The sequence below is a fragment of the Taurulus bubalis genome (genome assembly GCF_910589615.1).
Source record: "Taurulus bubalis genome assembly, chromosome: 3".
Taxonomy (NCBI): Eukaryota; Metazoa; Chordata; class Actinopteri; order Perciformes; family Cottidae; genus Taurulus; species Taurulus bubalis.
In genome coordinates, this window is record NC_136591.1 from 35849897 (window position 1) to 35871341 (window position 21445).

General features: G+C 42.3%; 1 protein-coding gene across 1 annotated transcript in view; it reads left to right on the top strand.

The window, feature by feature from the left end:
- actn3b (actinin alpha 3b) overlaps positions 1-21370 on the top strand; it is a 30004-nt gene extending 8634 nt beyond the window's left edge. The window contains exons 2-21 of the mRNA XM_079215554.1: positions 8843-8957; positions 9589-9708; positions 10471-10557; positions 11459-11546; positions 11754-11832; positions 12511-12592; positions 13058-13143; positions 13337-13429; positions 14147-14377; positions 15173-15320; positions 15548-15698; positions 16273-16381; positions 16476-16616; positions 17531-17713; positions 17813-17947; positions 18719-18898; positions 18996-19142; positions 19314-19379; positions 19489-19647; positions 19900-21370. Coding sequence (XP_079071680.1) covers positions 8843-8957; positions 9589-9708; positions 10471-10557; positions 11459-11546; positions 11754-11832; positions 12511-12592; positions 13058-13143; positions 13337-13429; positions 14147-14377; positions 15173-15320; positions 15548-15698; positions 16273-16381; positions 16476-16616; positions 17531-17713; positions 17813-17947; positions 18719-18898; positions 18996-19142; positions 19314-19379; positions 19489-19647; positions 19900-20058 — 2559 coding nt within the window. The 3' untranslated portion in view covers positions 20059-21370. The remainder of the gene's footprint in view (positions 1-8842; positions 8958-9588; positions 9709-10470; positions 10558-11458; positions 11547-11753; positions 11833-12510; positions 12593-13057; positions 13144-13336; positions 13430-14146; positions 14378-15172; positions 15321-15547; positions 15699-16272; positions 16382-16475; positions 16617-17530; positions 17714-17812; positions 17948-18718; positions 18899-18995; positions 19143-19313; positions 19380-19488; positions 19648-19899) is intronic.
- The last annotated feature ends 75 nt before the right edge of the window (positions 21371-21445 follow it).

Here is a 21445-nt window from a genome sequence, read left to right on the forward strand (position 1 = left end):
TTGTCTTTCATCACCTGCTCCACCTGCTCCCTCACCAGCTGAAATCCCTTGTGCCCACAGTAGATCTCACTGGCATCTGGCACGGGGATGACACACACACACACACACACATACACACACATACACACACGCTTCCACTAGAAGAGGTGTGCTAGGCCTTTTATCCTCTAAACACGGGCATAAATCCATGGGTTTGGACTCGGGCCTTGCGGTGGCCCGTTGTCAGCCGGGGTCTCTGGGATATTAGCTCGTTAATCCTTTTATAGAGGTGCAAAGGAAGGCTGATAAAATGATGTTGGGGATTTATATACTTACAGCAGCTGATAATGTAACCTGGAACAGCTGTTCACTTAATAATAGCTTAATAGATTAAGAGAAAGGTCTTCCTACATCACCTGAAGTGACCTGTTGATATTTAGGAGGAAGGAGAAGTTGCCTGATTTCCTCTTTTTGTTTTCACTTTGCTTTGTTCCCCCTTTACTCACAGAACAATGGTATGCTGGTGCAGTGCCGTATTTTATAATCAAGCTGATGACCTTTGCACGTGGACGCACAGAGGTTCTGTTTCAGTGGAGCAAAGACGTTTGTCGTACGGTCGTTCTCAAGATTTTTGCACCATAACCTAATTTGACAGTTTTATCTGCCAATTTTTTATTTTTTTTTTATTACCTACACACATTTGTTGGTTTCATTCTAAGACACCACAGAATCCTACGTGTAAAATGATAAATCTTTATGCCAGTTGAAAAATAGTAATTAATCTGAGTAAGTAATGGTATTCAGTGGTTTCCACTGGTTTTACCTTTGGGACCCTTTAAAGTAAAGTAGTGTCTGCTCTCAAACCCTTTTCAAAACTACATGTCCACGAGGTGCAAGAACTAGAACAAGAGCAAAAACAGATTTCCCCTCAAAGATTATGAATTTGAATATCTTTTCGGGGCATTAAGACGTAACAAAGAGAAAGTATTTGAGAGTATTTTTCCACCTTTCCTATCTGGGGAACCATCTCACAACAGGTTTAGTGGAGTAAACCTCTGACTTTAGTCGGCTCATAACTTTAAACCGCAATGTACCAACGTCAACACTATTAGGATAAGGTTTCAGTTTTAAATATCGTTATGTATAATCATCGTTATCCTCATAATAGAGGAGCATTTTTTATTTGTTTTTTTTTTTTCACTTGAAAATGACGAGTAGTAATAAAAGGGGCCCGTTAGTGGTTTGTGTTGGCGACCTTTGGCTCTTTTGTCGTTGTCCTAAATTGTCCTTGTGGCTCCCAAGTTCAGGGCTCCGGGTCTGTTTTGAGGGTTATTTAAAGGGCCCACAGGGGAGGAGAAGGAGGGGCCTCCACCTGCTGTGTGTTGTAACTCCTCTGCCCTGTCACTTTATCGGCTCGGTGGAAGAATCCTCAGCCATTGTTGCGAGAGCTCTGACGCATGAAGTCAGTCAGAAACACAAATATCATCTGAACGCTGCCATCCAATGTCCGCTCCTCTTGTTGGTCTTTGATTAGATGGTTGCTCATTTTACTCTTTTTTTTTTCTTTATTGACAGTTTTTCAGATATTTAACATTTGATTGCTTTTCTTTAGTAAAAGAAAACATGTTTTTTTTATATATAGAAAAACACCCTCTTTCTTATAGTTAGTTATATCAAAAAAGTATATATTTGTGTGTTATGGTTGTTAAATTTTTTTTTTTTTTTCCTAATGCAAATGGTTTATTGCCATCTGTTATGATAAGATATTTTATTTACATTATTTAGTCACACAGTCATTGCAGGATTACAGCAGCGGACCGATAAAGTGCACACAAGAGACACATAGTAAAATAAAATAAAAAATCAAGTAATATAAATAAACAGTAAGGAATCCACAATAGCACTATTATGAATAAAATGTATTTATATTGCACCAGTTGAAGTGATTTAAAGTGATTTGAAGTGTTTTTTTATTATTATTGAATATTGTTGACACCATCTTTTTGAGGAAGCCTCCGATGAAAACTTTGAGGGGCCGATTACAAAGGGAAGACTCACGTAATATGACAATAAAAGAGTGAGAGAATAAACAGCATTTGATGTGACTTTGAGGAAAACACCCAGGTGGAGTTAGTCTTTTCGATGATCATTTACAGTACAACCCTCAGAAGTTACATATCGCTTTCTACCGAAAAGATGAAATGTGTCTTTTATTGCTTAAAAGGAAATCCAATAACTGAGATGAGCAGGCGCAACACCCTGTTGTTTTGTGTCTGTTTTTAATAATGCGGTTGGTTGACATTGGCGCTGCTGCTTTTATGGTTGTGGGGGAGGGGTGGAGAGGTTTCCCTCATTACCGGGAGACAGACAGGTGTTTCTGCTCCAAAACATCACGACAACGTGGCTTTAAAGCGCTAGTGTTACATTATTTCTCCGTTGGAGATTTGTGTGTTTATTACATGTTCTACGTAGGTTTTGGTGTCACTTCAGATCCCTGCTACACTTCACCTTTGTGATAAGACTAAATCTAAAACTACACCGTTTTGTTTTTCATTATCATTATTACAATGTATAAATCTACTTCTGAAAGCGTTTTGTGTTTTGTGTACGTCTAAGTAGGGATTTACAGTGTTTTTTTTCTTCTTCTTTTATCATGTGCTGCTATTGTTGTGTACACTGAGAGCACGTGAGCGGTGTGTGACATAAAGGTGGACAGGTGTGTGACAGGTGTGGATGGAGTCAACCTTGGAGACTATTTGTACACTGGCAGTGAGATATAAATACCTGTGTTTATTGAGATGAAGCAGGTTTTATACAGCGCTTTATGTTCACTTTAAACCCTTAAACGCAGCACTCTGGAGCAGCTCCTTCATAGCGACGCATTACAAAGCAATAAGTTATTATTAGTTACGAGAGTTTTTCGACTCAAGCTCTGAAAATTGCATTTTTCTTGTAATATTTTAATTATTTCTCAAGACGACAACAATGCAGACGTAGGTACGATGCATTATTGTTGTTAAATGTATTTAGATTGCTAAATTAAAAGGTTTAAACTAGAGCTGCACAATTATTCTAAATTGTATTATAATTGTAATAAGACCTGCTGCAGTTTCTTTAAATCACAGAAGGCGCAATACTGGTGAAAGACAAAATGTGTGTGACAAATGTTATTTTAAATAAAAGTATTGTCATATAAGTCATATCAATGTCAATTACAGGCTAATCGTTTCAATGTTTTTCATTATCACTCGCTCTAAAATTGCAAAACCCCAGTCAAAAATAAATGTTTTTTCTAAATCCTTCAGATCTTGCATAAATACGAAATGGGACGAAACTGAAAAACAAACAAAAAAGAAGAGAAGTAAACAGAAAACCTTTGTGTGCATCTTAAGTGCCACGTCAGGACTTATTTTATTCAAACTAACTGGAGTGCCAAGTGCTTCTGAATGGACCCTTTTTAAAAGCTTTATTGTTTTCTACATTATTGGCCTCATATTCTCACTCCGTGCCACAGTGGCTTTGAGCCAAGAGGTCAAACCAAATGCATCAAGTCTTGAAACACTTGAAGCACGAAGCTGTGCAGAAGTAAAAGAAGCTGCAGACGGATACGTGCAGTCAGTGTTCCCTGTCAGTCGGATGGAAGTAGCTTGCAAATTTGAAAACCAGACAAACGCACACCAGCATATTTCCCTGATTAGACCCGTCACCTGGTTTCAAGGTGCTAATTAGGGAAATCGGCTACCGAAGACATCATGTATAACTAAATCTGCACACGCCTCCGTGGCAAAAGACTGGACACCAGTGGAGGAGGATTGCAAAGAGGTGAGGTGCAAATAGAGACCGTCCTGCGGGTTTAATCAATTATACACCTCATTAGCAGAAATGTAATTAGGTGTATTTTTTTTGTCAAAGGATGATCTGAGACAGTTAACTGTTAAGTCTGTATGCGGAGAGGAGATCTTGCTCACAGAGCTTCACACTGAGTTCAGATCTCAGTCAAACCGAGTGGACTCATCCCCATACAGGGGCGAGCTAGAGCAAAGGGAAGAGAGGAAATGAGGACCACATTTTCTCATTTTGCAGCTTCAAAATAAAAGCTTTTAATTGAACAAAGTAACAGTTTTATTGTGAAAAATGTGGTTATCAGCGTTTTTAAAGCTGCTCCTTAGCAATGAATAATATATCTGATCACCGTCCGTATGGAAGTGTGTGTGTGTGTGTGTATGTGTGTGTGTGTAAGCACATATTTGGACACATCTGCCACATCCGATCACAAAAGTAGCGTTGGAAAAAGAAAAAAAAGTGTAACCAACGACCGGAGAAACTGAGCTCTGTAAGTGTAAAGAGCACCTTGACATAGCAGGAGTAACACTCCCTCTGGGCTAATCACCAGGTCAGCCACAGCCGGAGTGTGTGTGTGTGTGTGTGTGTGTGTGTGTGTGTGTGTGTGTGTGTGTGTGAGAGTTATGTGTTATCCTGGCACCAGAGAAGACGGGCGGTACATACCTGTAACTTAACAGCAAAACAGGAGATGGTCAACTGCAGGAGGCCATTTTGTGTCTCCACACTGGTGTGAGTTACGTCACCGTTAGCTGGACAGCAGCCGTTCAAACATGGAGCGGAGTAGTCTTGACTTGTAGTTTTTAATTAAAACCACACATGTGAAAAACCACACATACAGACCGAACACAAGTTCGGTCTGTAAAAGTTATTTTTGTCAAATAATTATGCCTCCATTTCCCAAAGAAATGTACAATATTACCATTTCCACCTAAATACATTATTAATTTCTACTCCAACCGAACTACATCAGGGCTCTGCTGATATGTAATATAAAGTACAGGTATTGAACAGGTCTGTTTGGTAAAAATGAATCTTGCTCATGACTGCCCCTCTGAGGCCAGCAGCGGTATCTCCTCCCGTCAGTTGCATCAGCTCCTTGATGGACAGCCGAGCGAGCTGACATTATTAAGAGCTCTGAGCCCTCTGACGGGAAGAGGTGTGTGTGTGTGTGTGTGTGTGTGTGTGTGTGTGTGTGTGTGTGTGTGTGTGTGTGTGTGTCAGCTGTATTGAGGGTCAGCAGCCCTGCTTCCCCTTGGGGGGGCCGTAGTTATGACAGGCATTCAGCTCGGCCACCATGACCTCATTTTACAAGAAGGACCTGTGAAAAGAGGCCGTGAGCCCGGGCCAGACCGACAGGTGCGGACAGACAGAGGAGAGACCGGGGGGGCGATGCCAGGATGGAGGGTGACTTCATGCCGGTGGACTCCGCAGACCACCACCGGCTTTAAAACAAACCCAGTGGGATGAGATAATAGCGCATTAGAACGCAGAGGACTATAAATAATAGCTTCTCTATCCTAGGTATGGCAGATAATTGTTTTTTTTATCCCGCGGTGCTCCGTTAAGCATATTGGATTTAATATATCCTGGGTTATGTTTGTATCTCCAGCTTTATTAGTTCAAATGAATCCCTTGATTTCAATTACCAGCCCGTTTAGTTTTCTATCAGCCTCCCTTTGATGTCGGCGAGGCTTCACCCCTCTCGTCTTACGCACACTTTCTCCAGTTATTATTTTATACGTCGCCGTGTTCTTCAATCCATTCTTTCCTTCTCCTCTTCTCTCCGTCTTGGACTCTTACAGTTCACCTAAGGAATCCTGCCTCCTCAGCTGTTCGGTGGTGTCCCATAGCGATCCGATTTAGCCTCCCCCCTCTTCACTTTTCAGTCTTTCCTCCTCCCTCTTCTTCTACTTCATTTAGCCCCCACCTCCACCTCCTCCTCCCTGCTCCTTTGGCTCCCTGCATCCTTCCTCCTGCATACACTTTCGTCTCCTCGCCGACTTGGCCTAGTGGCCCGTGTGTGCTGGATTAGGAGCCGGTCTAAATTTGGTCATGCGTGGCAAAGGAGACGAGCACCTGCTGGGACCCCGGCTGGTTGGACAGGCGGCCTCGCCAGACCCTTACATCAAATTACACCGGGGCCGGGGCATTCCTGTCACTCCTTCCCTTCGCTGCCTCGCTCTTCTACCAGTGTCTTTCTTTAGCCTTCAAATTCTGAAATTCACTTTGAATCCAATAATGTTTGACAGACGGGACATCAACATTTGGGCAATTTTTCTGCCCAAATGTTGCAACGTCAGCCAGTAGTGAAAGAAGTATTTAGATTTAAATGAGTACCAATACTGCAAAAAAGTAAAAGTTCTGCATTCACAAGTGTTGTTAATAAAATATACTTAAGAATTTAAAGTTTTGTTATATGTAATAATTCATTTGGACTAATATTGTATTTTTGTTGCATTAATAATTAATGAATTACATATTAGTTCATTATTACAAATTTGTACACACACTATATATATATATATATATATATATATATATATATATATATATATATATATATATATATAACTATATATATGTATATTATATTCTCACACAAACACTGGTTTATATAATATAATATAGTAGTAATATAATAGTAGTATTATAAGTATTATATAAGTATAGGAGTTTATGTCTATATGAAATACTTATTTGCACTAGTAACTGCAGGTGTCAAATAAATGTTACTGCTCTTGAAACGTTACGATTACATCATCACAAGAGCAACTGTCTCTCTTCTGTAACTCCAGACTCTGAACAGCATTCCTGTACTGCTCCCCGCAGATCTGATGATTTATACATTTAACACATGTATTTGGATTTTTGTGTTCCAGTGTAACATGTAGATGTTATAATAAAAAACACACTGACGTAAAAATCATTTGGTCTAAAAATTGTCAAATTAGAGCTCAATTTGCTTCTTTTGCCCAACCAGCAGTCCAAACCTCAAAGACGTTCAGTTTCCTGTTGAGAAAAGCAGAAAATTAGCAGAATAGATAAACTAGAAAACGTGTTGCTTGAGTTCTGTTCATTTTCTGTCAATCCGCTCATTATTTCATCTCTACAGTGCTGAGAGGCTGAGAGGCCACTCGCGTGGTTTCTCTCTGTCAAGAACACCGGTTTCTTTCCCCTCCCTCTCTTCCTGTCACCGTCTCGTCTCTTGTGCTTCCACTCTGTACACGTTGATCCGCAGTCACGCTTCAGTGCACATGGAAGATCACAAATATATGAGCGCACACACACCTGCACATGACGAGGACGTACACAGTTTCATTTCCAGACTGTTAAATGCCCCCCGCTGTCATGGAAATGTATGCTCTCACCTCTACTGAGCACAAACCGGGTTGCATTGCTGATTTATACATCTCTCTCTCTCTCTCTCTCTCTCTCTCTCTCTCTCTCTCTCTCTCTCCGCCCACACCATCATCTGTAGTTAGTTATTCAGCTCATGTACTTATTCTGCTTCTACTCCCACTCATCCTCCAAATGCTGGCAAAGTTGTGGCTCTACAGTAGCAGCCCTTACACACACACACACACACACACACACACACACACACACACACACACACACACACACACACACACACACACACACATCCCATCTTCACATTTGAAGCTAAACACCATGAAAGCTTCTCAAAATACCATTCAGAGATTGATTGAATGGCCTGATGGAACCAATTGAATTGTCCCTGACGTGCACGACTGACGCCATTAGGCAATTTTCCAGACAGACTAAAGCAAGCACTCAGCGGCTGAGAGCCATTTACATCCCGTCTGCTTTCTGCCCGGGGCCCACTGCAGCGGCGGGCTAAATGAACAGTTTGGTTTCTAAAGCCCAGATCTGGCTTTTGAAAGACGCGGCACCTCCTCTCGTGAAAATGTTCAACTCAGGTGGACCGAAGACTTTATAGCAGGTGACTCCCCGGCTGAGGGTTGTTACGCAAATAGACTCATCCTCATGGAGGAAAGTTAATAATGCGGGGCGACTGTGGTGAGCAGGGACATCCAAGAATCAGAGGATCGGCGGTTCGATCCCCGGTTCCGCTAGCCCATGTCGATGTGTCCCTGGGAAAGACGATTAACCCCAAATTTTTCCCGTAGCTGTGCCTACTGTGCATGAATGTGTGTATGAATGTTTGCTACTCCTGATGGGCAGGTGGAACCTTAGCCCCTCCCATCAGGGTGTGAATGGGTGAATAAAGACAAGTAGTGTGAATGCGCTTTGAGTGGTCGGAAGACTAGAAAAGTGCTCTACAAGTACAGGTCCATTTACCATTCACCAATAAGTGCAACAGAAATAAACAATGGAACAATAGTTGCACCAATCCAATGCTTTTTCAGACTTAATTCTACTGTCTTTGAGCTGTAAACGGTCATATTTAAAATATAAGCCAAAGCCAGTAATAAATAAATACCTGTTGTTTTGATCTAGATCTAATATATATATATGCAAGTGATTTTTGTGTTTATCTAGTGAGTGTCACAGGAATAGGATGATTTTTTTCCCCAAAAGACAAACCATGAAATAGACTAAATAACAATGTAAAGCAGGAGTCAGTTTCTTCTTGTTCCGGACCGTGGAGCCTCGTGTGCCGCAGCGCTCTCACCGCCAGCAGCCACGCCATTAAAATGTCTCAAATTGAAGTGGACAGTTCCTGCTTAGCGAAGCAGTTTTGACCCGGCTCTCGAAAGGGAAACGTCAAGCTGTGTGTGCGTGTGTGTGTGTATATATATATATATATATATATATATATATATATATATATATATATATATATATATATATATATATATAATGTGTGTGTGTGTGTGTGTGTGTGTGTGTGTGTCTGTGTGCAGCAGGTATAGTCATAGCGCTTGCTGTCAGTGTCTCAGTGTCAAACAGTCAGAAAGGTGACAGTGTAACCCCCTCTCTCTCTCTCTCTCTCTCTCTCTCTCTCTCTCTCTCTCTCTCTCTCTCTCTCCCTCAGACCTTCACAGCTTGGTGTAACTCCCACTTGAGGAAGGCCGGGACATCGATTGAGAACATTGAAGAGGACTTTAGAAATGGCCTCAAACTCATGCTGCTGCTGGAGGTCATATCAGGTGGATCTCATCATCAACAACACACACACACACACACACACACACACACACACACACACACACACACACACACACACACACACACACACACACTGGATGATACACTGTATTATACCATGCGATGATGCTGTTTGGAAACTCCTTTTTGCCATTTTCTTTGTAGAGAAGAGCCATCTTCATGATTTATGCTCTTAAACAATCATTTTAAATGTTAATAACTGATGCGTATGATCTCTCAAATGCTGAGGACATAATGCAAGCAGAAATCGATTTTTTCCATCATCATTTTAACCTTAATTCTTCTCGGTAACGTTTTACTTAGAGATGCACCTCAAAGCAACACAGGTGGTATGAAGTCAATACCAAACAGTTATTACACCTGCTGTTAGATCACCCAGGAATGATATCCTAAACTACACATTTATTGTCTCATGTAAAGCATTTTTTCTGCTTTAGCTGTACTGAATAGTTACTTTAACCGGGTAGTTGTTTGGCCTTCAAAATAAAATGTCCATCACCTTTTTTTAACGATACATATATAAAAACAGCAAATCTTGACATTTAAAGCCATAACTTTTTGACTTAAACACATAATTGTATATGAATAACTGTTTTTTTTTACTTTTCCCAGGTGAGAGGCTGCCCAAACCCGACAAAGGCAAGATGCGTTTCCACAAGATCGCCAACGTGAATAAAGCTCTGGACTTCATCTGCAGCAAGGGGGTCAAGCTGGTGTCTATCGGCGCTGAGGGTGAGTCCTGCTCTGAATAACAACGCTGCCTTTTGTTACCTCCCGCCCTCCGCTACCTATTTTTGTCTCTTTTTAAATTAATATACCAAGGTCACACACCATATTTGCATTTCTTGGACGTATTTTGAGCACCAGATGGCTGAAGTTCACAGCATCATGAGCTCAGATGAGACGAGGCAGGCAGGAAACAATGTGTGGGGAACAAACAATACACACATGTTTTTATTTATCTTTAAATACTTTAGTTTACTCTAAATATTGGAAGCTTTTTGTGAGATTCAAATAATAAAAAAATTGTAGTATATTAAAGTTTCTTCAAGAAAGTCATTCCTAAACACTTATTATTGAATTGAAATTCGATATACGATAAAGAAGGGAGGACCGAAGAGATAAAAACAACAGTAACTGAACTGGAGTTTGTTTTAAATAGTGAAAATGCTCCTAATTTACATTTGAATACAAATGTAATGCTCAGATTTAGTTTGTTATCCCTCTAAATCTGCGGGAGCTTTCTGCCCTGCTGAGTTTAGTCAGTTTAATCTCTTAAAAACAGCGAGTACATTTTCATGTGATTTAATTTTACTTTAATTTTCTTCATTCTAATTGCAGTCAAGATGCTTTTTGAGCCTTCAGGCCGCGAGAAATTCAACTTCAGCAACAGCAACAGCCTCGAAAAGCCGTTTGTTTCAATAGCAGACACAGAACGTCTGAGACTGAGATGCCTGCTTTCATATTTTACATCATATTATTCTGTGTTGACAGAAATCGTTGACGGTAACGGGAAGATGACCCTTGGTATGATCTGGACCATCATCCTGCGCTTTGCCATCCAGGACATCTCTGTGGAAGGTGTGTGTGTGGTGTGTGTGTGTGTTTATTAAGTAACATTGACTTTTATCCCCAAAAAAACTAACGTAACATTAATACACAACTTAAAGCTACATGCGTTTGTGTTAAACGTCTTTATTGGTCGAATGACATTAATGCTGTTTGTTTTTTTGTAAAAAATTAAACAAACATGTTAATTAGTTGCTCTCAGGGATGCTGGGAGATGGAGTTTGTTTTTACAGGCTAGCTATTTCCCCCCTCTTTCCAGTCTTTATGCTAAGCTAAGCTAACTGGTTGTAGCTTCACGTGTTCTCATCTGACTCCAAGCACCATTGAAGCCGACTGACTATCATCACCACGTCTGTCATATGAGCACAACATACATGTCACACACTCACACACTCATAATGTGGAACTAAATATGCCATAAATCACATTATATGATTCAGTGCATCTGACACATTCCCCTGAACTTCATCTGCACCGCATGTCCCTTTAAACAACCTTCATGTTGTCAGACAGGTTTAGCTCCCAATAAATTAATGCTTATAAAGTCTGAGACCTTCCTCACACCTCTGACCCTCACCTTCATCTTCTCTAACTCTCCTTTTATTGCTCCCGGTCCTCAATATCTTCTGCTGTCATACATGCTTGACTTCCTTTGCCATCAACCTCCACCTGACCTCTCGTAACACATCTTCTCTCATATCTGCACCAGCCTGACTTTAAAAGTAAAGTTAGTTTAGCATTAACAGACAAAACGATCCTTCTTTAACGCACCAGATCTTGATCCTATAGACACTTTTAAATCCACCCCTCTAACAAAAGACCCTGTTTCCTCCTCTCTTTTTTTAAAATAATAATGCTGGAATGAACAATACTTTTCCGATGCTCACCATTTCCTCCCCTTCCCCGTCTCCAGAGACCTCTGCTAAGGAGGGCCTGCTGCTGTGGTGCCAGAGGAAGACCGCCCCCTACAGGAACGTCAACGTGCAGAACTTCCACATCAGGTGGGTCCACAACACCGAGCGGTGGCTTCACCGGGAAGTGCAGCCATCTTTTTTGGTTCTTCTTGGATTTAATGTGTTCCTGTGTAACATGCTCCTCCCTACATGTAACACCCTTCCTTATCCGCTTTCTTTTGTTACCTTTTCCTCCTTCACCCTTCATGAAACTTCCTTCCTTCCTGCGGTCCTCCGCCTGTTCTCGTGGCTCAGTTGGAAGGACGGCCTGGCTCTGTGCGCCCTCATCCACAGGCACAGACCGGACCTCATCGACTACTCCAAACTGAGAAAGGTGCCCCGGCCTCCCTTCCTAGTTATCCTTTCTTCCTCTTCTGAGTCACTTTATTTTCTTTCTTCATTCTGAATTATGATGGTTGTCATCAGTTTTTCTTTTCATGTCTCTTTATCTTAAGATATCTCTTATCTTTCATTCCATTACTCAGTTTCTTTGCATTAGAAGTCACATACTGTGAAAATGTGTATCCAGTGTAAACCTAGTTCTGCAATGTCAAATCTTTTGTAGATGTGATAAAAAAATGTTTGCTATCCTTCATGCTCACATTTACAATCATATACATTAGCCAGGGACTCATATTTGCAGCGCTAACAAGTCATATAATACCATTTATTGTATGAATGGAATGGGATTTTAAAGGCAGACATCAATACCAGTATGTTTAGTTTACCGGCTGTCTGATGTTTTGTGCTGAAAATTGGAATGATATAATTTGAACATTTGCAAAAATAGAAGAAAAGTAGTTGCAGTTTGTCTTCCCACTGTGGTCAGATAGCAAAGTGCACACATCCTCTCTCCATGAGATCCACACACACAAGATTTAAACATTGATTGATTGAATACAGGTTATAAATCCTCTGTCCTTCCTCAAGTGTGTGTCACGATAATGGCCGTTCCCATGATTCTTGTCTGATGTGCAGAGCCGTGTGTGACGGTAATGTTGTGTTCCTGCAGGACGACCCCATCGGTAACCTGAACACGGCCTTCGAAGTGGCCGAGAAGTTCCTGGACATCCCCAAGATGCTCGACGCTGAAGGTGAGGGATGTGAAATGAAATCCTGAAACAAAACAATCAGAAAGACACACACCTGTTAGTAACTGCACAAAGTACAGTAGACACGTCTGCAGAAAGTAAAAGAGGAGCTTCATACTTAAAATTCAACCATCAGTAATTAGAAAATTATGCATAAATCACTTTAAAAGAATCTATTGAAGTACTGATGGTTCTGACCTAAGAAATGTGTTTGTTTTGGAGACAAAATGACTTAAATACAAGAATCAGTCAGTCAATTAAATAATGTTTAATTTTGTCATTTTAGTTTCAAATTAGGGAAAGGATAGATACATATTTTGTAATAATACTATTACAAGATAAATTGCAGATAAGGTATAATAATAATAATATTATTATAATAATACCTCGTTTGGGCTTTTTCCTCACCGGGGATGACTGTTCAAACGCTTTTCATAATATTTCAATGTTATCATTTCTTCCTCCCAGATATTGTGAACACCCCCAAACCCGACGAGAAGGCCATCATGACCTACGTGTCCTGCTTCTACCACGCCTTTGCCGGCGCTGAGCAGGTCAGATGGTATTTTGTTTTCATGTTGTCGTAATATATATATATATATATATATATATATATATATATATATATATATATATATATATATATATTATATGGTTTTAATATGTATATAAAAAAGGCTCTTTGGAGCATCGCTTTGTTTCCAACAGTGTAAATGTGTATTAAGTGTTACTCTCTCCCTCCTTCAGGCGGAGACAGCTGCCAACCGTATCTGCAAGGTTCTGGCCGTGAACCAGGAGAACGAGAAGCTCATGGAGGAGTACGAGAAGCTGGCCAGCGAGGTGAGAAACCGCTGCAGCCGTTTCCTCCCACGCTCCTCCTCTCCTCACATCCTCCTCTCCTCACATCCTCACATCCTCCTCTCTAGCGACAGTTTCCACTCGAGGGTTTTCTCCCGAACACAGACTTCACATGACACGTCGCTAAAATCAGGAGGGCATTTGCAATGTACAGAAATGCAGATAATCAATATATATGTATATAAATAACCTGTTATGATCAATGTAACACCATTTGCTGTTGAGTTGCAAATAAAAAAGCAAGGCACATTTTTTTGTAAAGAAGCTTTTAACAACTAACTACAACAAAGTGTTATGATTCTACATTCCTGGATCTGGATATCAAAGCCACATATCAAAGTGTGGCAGCAATACATATTTTCTACATTTTAATTATCCTATTGAGAGTTGATTTTAATTGATTTGCTTTTCCGTTGAATAGTTAAAAAATAATGACCAAGCGCATCAGAGGTTTTCACAGCAACAGCGTTCGGTCTTATAACTTCAAAGTGTGTCTTTGTGAAGCGGTTTAGAACCACGAATTTAAAAACAGTTTCGGCCTTTATAGTCATACATATGAAATGACCCAACCGAGACATGGATTTACCCAAATCTAGACATTCGTGTGAGAAAGTATTCCTCCTAGTAGTTATTAGACAGTATATAGACAAAGTATTACAGTCACAGGACAGTTATAATCTTCACATCCCCCTCCTGCAGCTGCTGGAGTGGATCCGCCGCACCATCCCCTGGCTGGAGAACCGCACGGCGGAGCAGACCATGCGCGCCATGCAGCAGAAGCTGGAGGACTTCCGAGACTACCGCCGCATCCACAAGCCGCCCCGCGTGCAGGAGAAATGCCAACTGGAGATCAACTTCAACACCCTGCAGACCAAGCTGAGGCTGAGCAACCGGCCCGCCTTCATGCCGTCTGAGGGCAAGATGGTGTCGGTGAGCGCGGCCACGCTCAGCTTTGACTTGTTACGTCTTTCTGTGTGGTTTTGCATCCCCTAAAGATGCTCAAATCCTTTCAACCCGCTGTAAATAATAATGTTTGACTCAAATATATAGTAAATATTTAGTTTGATTCATTTACACACACCCCTATGAAGCTTGATCTGTAGGATGAAGTCATTTCTCAGTCCCATTTGATCTCAGTCCCGCTCTCATTTTGACAGAAAACACTTCTACTCAAAAAACGACAATACAAAATTTGGTATTAGATATTTATTTACATTTATCTACCATTTTATTCATATATTCCACTGCTTTTGTCAACCTTAGACCTTTGGTAAACCAATTTCCATCACCAAAACTGTTTGTCCACATGAGTAAAAGTATGTTTTCACAAGAAATATGAAGAATTAAAAAAATCAAGCTTACATTTTTCAGCTTTAAGGCCATATTATCTCTTTACCCTTGTGCCTTTATATAGAGAGCTGAGATTGTTCTGCACATTTTGATATAACACACGAGTATGCATCTCATATGCAAGTGCCTTTTTAAAAGGTGAATTTAAGAAATTATGTAAAAATCAAGACAATGACCTCAGGGTGAACCCCAACAGCAGCAATTTAAAATAAGAAAGAGAAGGAAGGAAGAAGGAATAAATGAAGATATTAGTCTTTATTCACATTCTGAACACTCAATTCCCTCAAACATGTCTCAAAAGAAGGATTAGAAATCCTTGTATTCAAAGTATAACACCGATGAGGACGCCCCTCTCTCTCTCTCTCTCTCTGCCAGGATATTGCCAACGCCTGGAAGGGCCTGGAGGGCGTGGAGAAGGGCTACGAGGAGTGGCTGCTGACCGAGATCCGCCGCCTGGAGAGACTCGACCACCTGGCCGAGAAGTTCAAGCAGAAGTGCTCCATGCACGAGTCCTGGACTGGAGGTAGGGATGACCGAGCGTTGTGAGGAAACTGGGACCACGTTCGTACGTAGATGTGTTGAACTCTTTTCATTCCATCCTTTCATTTCATACACTACGACAAACGTGGCAGGGATTATGTTACCGTAAGCGATGCGAGTGTTAAATGAAGTTAATTCCCGCGGACATATTTTGCTATGTGTGTGCTCTAGATATTCACAAAACAATCAATACATCCGTGTGTGTTTCAGGTAAGGAGGGCCTGCTGTCCCAGAAGGACTACGAGTCGGCCTCGCTGATGGAGATCAGAGCCCTGATGAGGAAGCACGAGGCTTTCGAGAGCGACCTCGCCGCTCACCAGGACAGAGTGGAGCAGATCGCCGCCATCGCCCAGGAGCTGAAGTAAGAAGAGATCTGTGTGTGTGTGTGTGTGTGTGTGTAGCTTTAAAGACAGTGATGAGAAAGAGGAATAAGAATGGAGGTGACGGTGAGTCCAGTGTTTCAGGATCCGGTCCTGATGAGAGAGATACGAGGGTGTGAAGAACAAAAGTGTGACTAAGTGGACATCATATTAATGAGAGGGATAGAAAGATGAAAGGACGGCTCGTAGAAGTAGAAACCTTTGATCTCAACATTTGCTCATTCCGCACCACTCCTCTGGAGCTTTAGTTCACTGATAGTTTTGATATAATCCCTTTGATGCTCTGTACGGCGTTCAGCACCGTGATGCTGGATATGAATGCGTGCCACACATGACATCTGCTTTCGAAGGTGAAATGATGTACTTAAAAAGCAAAAATGTTCCCAGATTATAGTCAAAATCCAGTACAGTGTGACTCCAGATATTTGGGGGAAAGATTAAATCCAGGTGGGTTCAGACAATTTCACGTAATCTTTGGAAAGGAACTTGCGTGTGAGTCTACGTGACGTTTATTTGGTCGTGGGTGGAGATGGTTAATCGTCCCGTCTCCTCCAGTGAGCTGGACTACCACGATGCTGCCACAGTCAACGCCCGCTGCCAGGGCATCTGTGACCAGTGGGACAACCTGGGCACCCTCACCCAGAAGAGGAGGGACGCACTGGAGGTACACACAAACACAGCAGCACGGCAGGAGAGGATACAGTAAAGCTGTCCACGCCTTTAACTGTGTGTGTGTGTGTGTGTGTGTGTGTGTGTAGCGTGTGGAGAAGCTGTGGGAGACCATCGACCAGCTGTACCTGGAGTTCGCCAAGAGGGCGGCGCCCTTCAACAACTGGATGGACGGAGCCATGGAGGACCTGCAGGACATGTTCATCGTCCACAGCATTGAGGAGATCCAGGTATTTTTATACGCGCTTATCATATGCAGTCATTTAGCTTTTAAAGGTGCCGATTCGTTAACTCAGTCTTGTTTGGTCAAATCTATAAAATGCACAAGAGATTGTCATATTTTTCTCTAATTGGTAGTTTACTGGCAGGGTTCTTACGGTCATGGGAAACCTGGAAAAGTCATGGGATTTTAAAATGGTTATTTCCAGGCCTGGAAAAGGCCTTGAAAAAAATAAAATCGCAAAAGTTTTGGAAAAGTCATGGAAATGTGTTATATTCATGTGTTCATGAGGTTCATTTACGATGAGTTTGAAATAATTAATATGCTTTTAAAAGAAAGACGCTCAAAATATAAGCAGGCATACATACAGGCGTCTATATAAATGTTCATTCTTTTAATCAAACTATTGTCTCTCATTCATTTGTGTCATTTAAGGTTTACTGTATGCTTTGGAATTCTCATTGTTTGTTTAAATACTACATGTTCTCACTTTTTTATGTGTAAACCGAGATTTCACAAAAATGTTTGGTCATGGAAATTTGGTTAAAAGTCATGGAAAAGTCATGGAAATGCATTGATCAAAATGTGTATGAACCCTGTACTGGAATACATCTTAAGTCTGGTCCAGAAACGCAAAGAAATATATAGATTAAGAAAACATAGCGCTACTTACATGTTCTGCACTGACAGGAAAAAATGGTCAGTATTTTACCCATGCAGATATTGTACTTGTATAAGAGGACAGGTTGAGTTTTGTGCTAAACAAGATAGCATTCATAAGCTAACGTCTGATTCATTCAGCTCCTCATGAATTCACCTGTCAGACCTTCATTTAAACTGACGTGATAAATGAAGGTCTGTGGAATGCCTCCACGTTAACACCAGTCGAGTGTAACATGTCATTGACCCGATCTGCCCTTTCAGAGTCTGATCACCGCCCACGACCAGTTCAAGGCCACCCTGCCCGAGGCCGACAAGGAGCGCATGGCCACCATGGGCATCCACAACGAGATCCTGAAGATCGCCCAGACCTACGGCATCAAGCTGTCCGGCATCAACCCGTACACCAACCTCTCCCCCCAGGACATCAGCACTAAGTGGGACACTGTGAGTGGAATCTAAACGCAAAATCAAAAGAACGCATTTCGGTCAGATTGTCCCCTTGGAAGAAGCTCCTGTGAGCGCGTTGGATTGCTTCGCCTGCAGGTGAAGCACCTCGTTCCCCTCAGAGACCAAATGCTCCAGGAGGAGGTGGCCAGGCAGCAGGCCAACGAGAGGCTGAGGCGCCAGTTCGCCGCCCAGGCCAACATCATCGGGCCCTGGATTCAAACCAAGATGGAGGTACGCGCTCACTGGAACACTGCAGGCGGTCAGCGCTACAAGAAGGAAACGGGAAAGAATCTCCGTAGTTGACAAAATACAATAAAGTAATTTATTTAGGTATTTTTTTACATTTGGATAAGTATAAAACAACAGTGGAGTATTATGTAAAGAAAGAGTATTATGTAAAGAAATGCTAATATTTGTAACAGTCAGATGATTTATAACTGGTGACATGATTTACTTTTAGCTCATTGCTCAGATATTAATCGTGATCGAACACAAATGATTTAGAAGTAAAAAATAGATTATCTATATCAGGGGTTCTCAACCTTTTTTCAGTGATGTAATACCCAGCGCTGTGCCATCAGTGTCTGATTTTAATATAGAATATATACAATTCAGTTTGTGAACATACACTTATATTTGATTGAATATTTATTTGTTAAACAATTTTTTAGGATTTTTGAATGGATGCTAATTTTAAATATATATTTTTTTTAAATCTCACGTACCCCCATTTGAGAACCACTGATCTATCTACACCTATTACACACTTATTTATTTTTTACTACTTGTTTTATTGAGTTTTTTACTCCATCTTTTAATGTCTTTTTACTGTGTTTTTTAAACTGTACGGCACTTTGTGACCTCTTTTGTCTGGGAAATGTGCTTTATGAATAAAATCATCATTATTATAAGAGCGTGAATGACACTAATACATCTAAACATGCTGGTTATGACTGAACAGATATAGCGGGTGGTTTAAAACGTTCCCTCCCCCCCCTGCAGGAGATCAGCCACGTGTCCGTGGACATCGCCGGCTCCCTGGAGGAACAGATGAACAGCCTGAAGCAGTACGAGCAGAACATCATCAACTACAAATCCAACATCGACAAGCTGGAGGGCGACCACCAGCTCAGCCAGGAGTCCCTCATCTTCGACAACAAGCACACCAACTACACCATGGAGGTACCAGTGGGCCTCACTGCAGCCGGGACCACAGGATAGGCTCCTCCTCCTTTGTCTCTTGTGCTTGAAGTGTATTTTTCCTCCTCTTCCTCTGCAGCACGTGCGCGTGGGCTGGGAGCAGCTGCTCACCACCATCGCCAGAACCATCAACGAGGTGGAGAACCAGATCCTGACCCGCGACGCCAAGGGCATCAGCCAGGAGCAGCTCAACGAGTTCAGGGCCTCCTTCAACCACTTCGACAGGGTGAGGCGTTCACGGACCGGCTAAAAAAAAACTGGGCTTGATGACACACAGGAGCACGTTAACTAAAAGATAGAGCGTCTATTTTAATTCATGCATGATTTTTTTTGTACTCAAATTCAAAATAAAACGTGGGCTTTGTCATTTTATAACATTTGTGTTTTTTCTTTGCAGAAGAGAAACGGCATGATGGATCCAGACGACTTCCGTGCCTGCCTCATCTCCATGGGTTACGATCTGGTGAGCACGACACGCACAGTTTCAGGATCAACGACACAACCGAGAGGTTTCATTTAGCTCCAGAGCGTCCTCTCCAGAGTCGTTTCACGAACGCGTCGCTCTCCAACAGGGCGAGGTTGAGTTCGCTCGCATCATGACCCTGGTGGACCCCAACAACACGGGCGTCGTGACCTTCCAGGCCTTCATCGACTTCATGACTCGCGAGACCGCCGAGACCGACACTGCGGAACAGGTCATGGCCTCCTTCAAGATCCTGGCCTCGGACAAGGTGAGCCGGCGAACACGGCTTCCTGTCGGCGTCCGTCTAGCCTCCACAGTTACAAATATTACACATGAGAGCTAGAGCAGAGATCCAACATACCAAGAGGAGGCAATAGAAGAAGAAAAAAGTCCCTCACAGTCTTCTTCACTTGCATGCAGAGATATTTCCCGGCAAAGTATAAATCAAGCCCCGGGGTCTTCGTGCTTCGCCGCCATAACCTCCCCCTGCCTCTCTCTCTCTCTCTCTCTCTCTCTCCAGAGTTACATCACGATGGAGGAGCTGCGCAGGGAGCTGCCGCCCGAGCAGGCCGAGTACTGCATCAGCCGCATGACCAGGTACATCGGATCCGACGGCACCACCGGCGCCCTGGACTACATCTCCTTCTCCAGCGCCCTCTATGGGGAGAGCGACTTATAAACAAAAAGCTGCTTCTCCTCCTCCTCCTCCTCCTCCTCCTCCTCCTCTCCTCCTCCTCCCATCCCCTTCTTCCCAGCTCCTACTATTTCTCCAATGTGGAGAGAGCGACTAAACCCCTTCCACTGTCCTTCTATGCTAACATTTCTTCCTCTTTCAAATCTTAACTTTCTTCTCTTCCCCTCCTCCTCCCGCTCCCCCCTCCCTCCCGCCGCCCCAAAAACACTGTCCAGAGAGGATGAGAGTAGAAGGCTTTGCTCAATTCAAGCTGTTGGGACCGGCCAGCTCGTTTCTGTTAGAATGCCTTTTAAAATAAACCAGGAACGTGGCAGGTTTTGCACTGATTATGTAAGCAATACATATACCACACCTGCCTTTAGGAGACGTGGAACAGAAGGAGGTAATGAGGGAGAGAGTCGGTCAGAGAAAGAAGTTATCGTCAGCAAAGCCTCCTGCTCTCCCCCTCTCTCTCTCAGATGACATTTTTTTTTGTAGAAGGGTAATTAAAGAAGAAAACGTGATAAAAAAGCTGGTTGGTCAGTTGGTTTGGTTGGTTGTGTATTTGTGCAGACGCATGCTATGTTGAGGTTTAGAAACGCTGTCTTTGAGAGTCTCGGACTCCTCCTCCTTATTCTTATTATTCAACACAAACCGCATTACAAGGAGCCTGTTCACAGTTCAGTCAGCGGAGGAGCAGGTCAGGTGCTATGATGTCACAGAGCCAGTCCAACACTAAAAAAAATATACCCACTCCGTTAAAGTAAAACACCACAGCACTGTGAAACCTGAAGATCTTAAAGCATTGAGCTCAGGAACAAACGGAGGGTGAATGGGAGCACCTGAACATTAAAATGCATAGAGAGAGAGAGCGACTCAGAGCAAAGCACTATGGGTAAACAGACAGAGAGGGCCATGGCTGGATGGGGACTTAAGAACGAAGACAGACAGACCGATCCCACGCACCTCTCTCTAGAACGTCACATCTAAAACACGCCGAGGTTGATTATTTATTATATAGGGACAGAGAGAGGTGTCGAGCAGCGAGAGACAACAGGGCATCAGGGAAGTTATGGACAAAATAATGAAATTTAATACTGTATGTGGGACCACAGCAGGCCTATGTCAGCGACGAAGCAAATAGGGTTTTGGTCCCATCGGCAGGTCGGCCATGATGGTCAGTGCGAGTCGACTCCGGATGTGTGACGGTGATATTTTTAAATTGCATGTGCTCCAGTTTCTCATCATCAGATGCCACAAAAAAAAAAAAAACACAGTTCCATTTTAAAAAACCTCAACTTGGAATAAAAAAGGAAAAGTATATTACTAAACAGACGTCGTGTTGTCTTTTCTGTAGAATGCAAGGACGCGTACTTGTGGACTCGCAGATTCT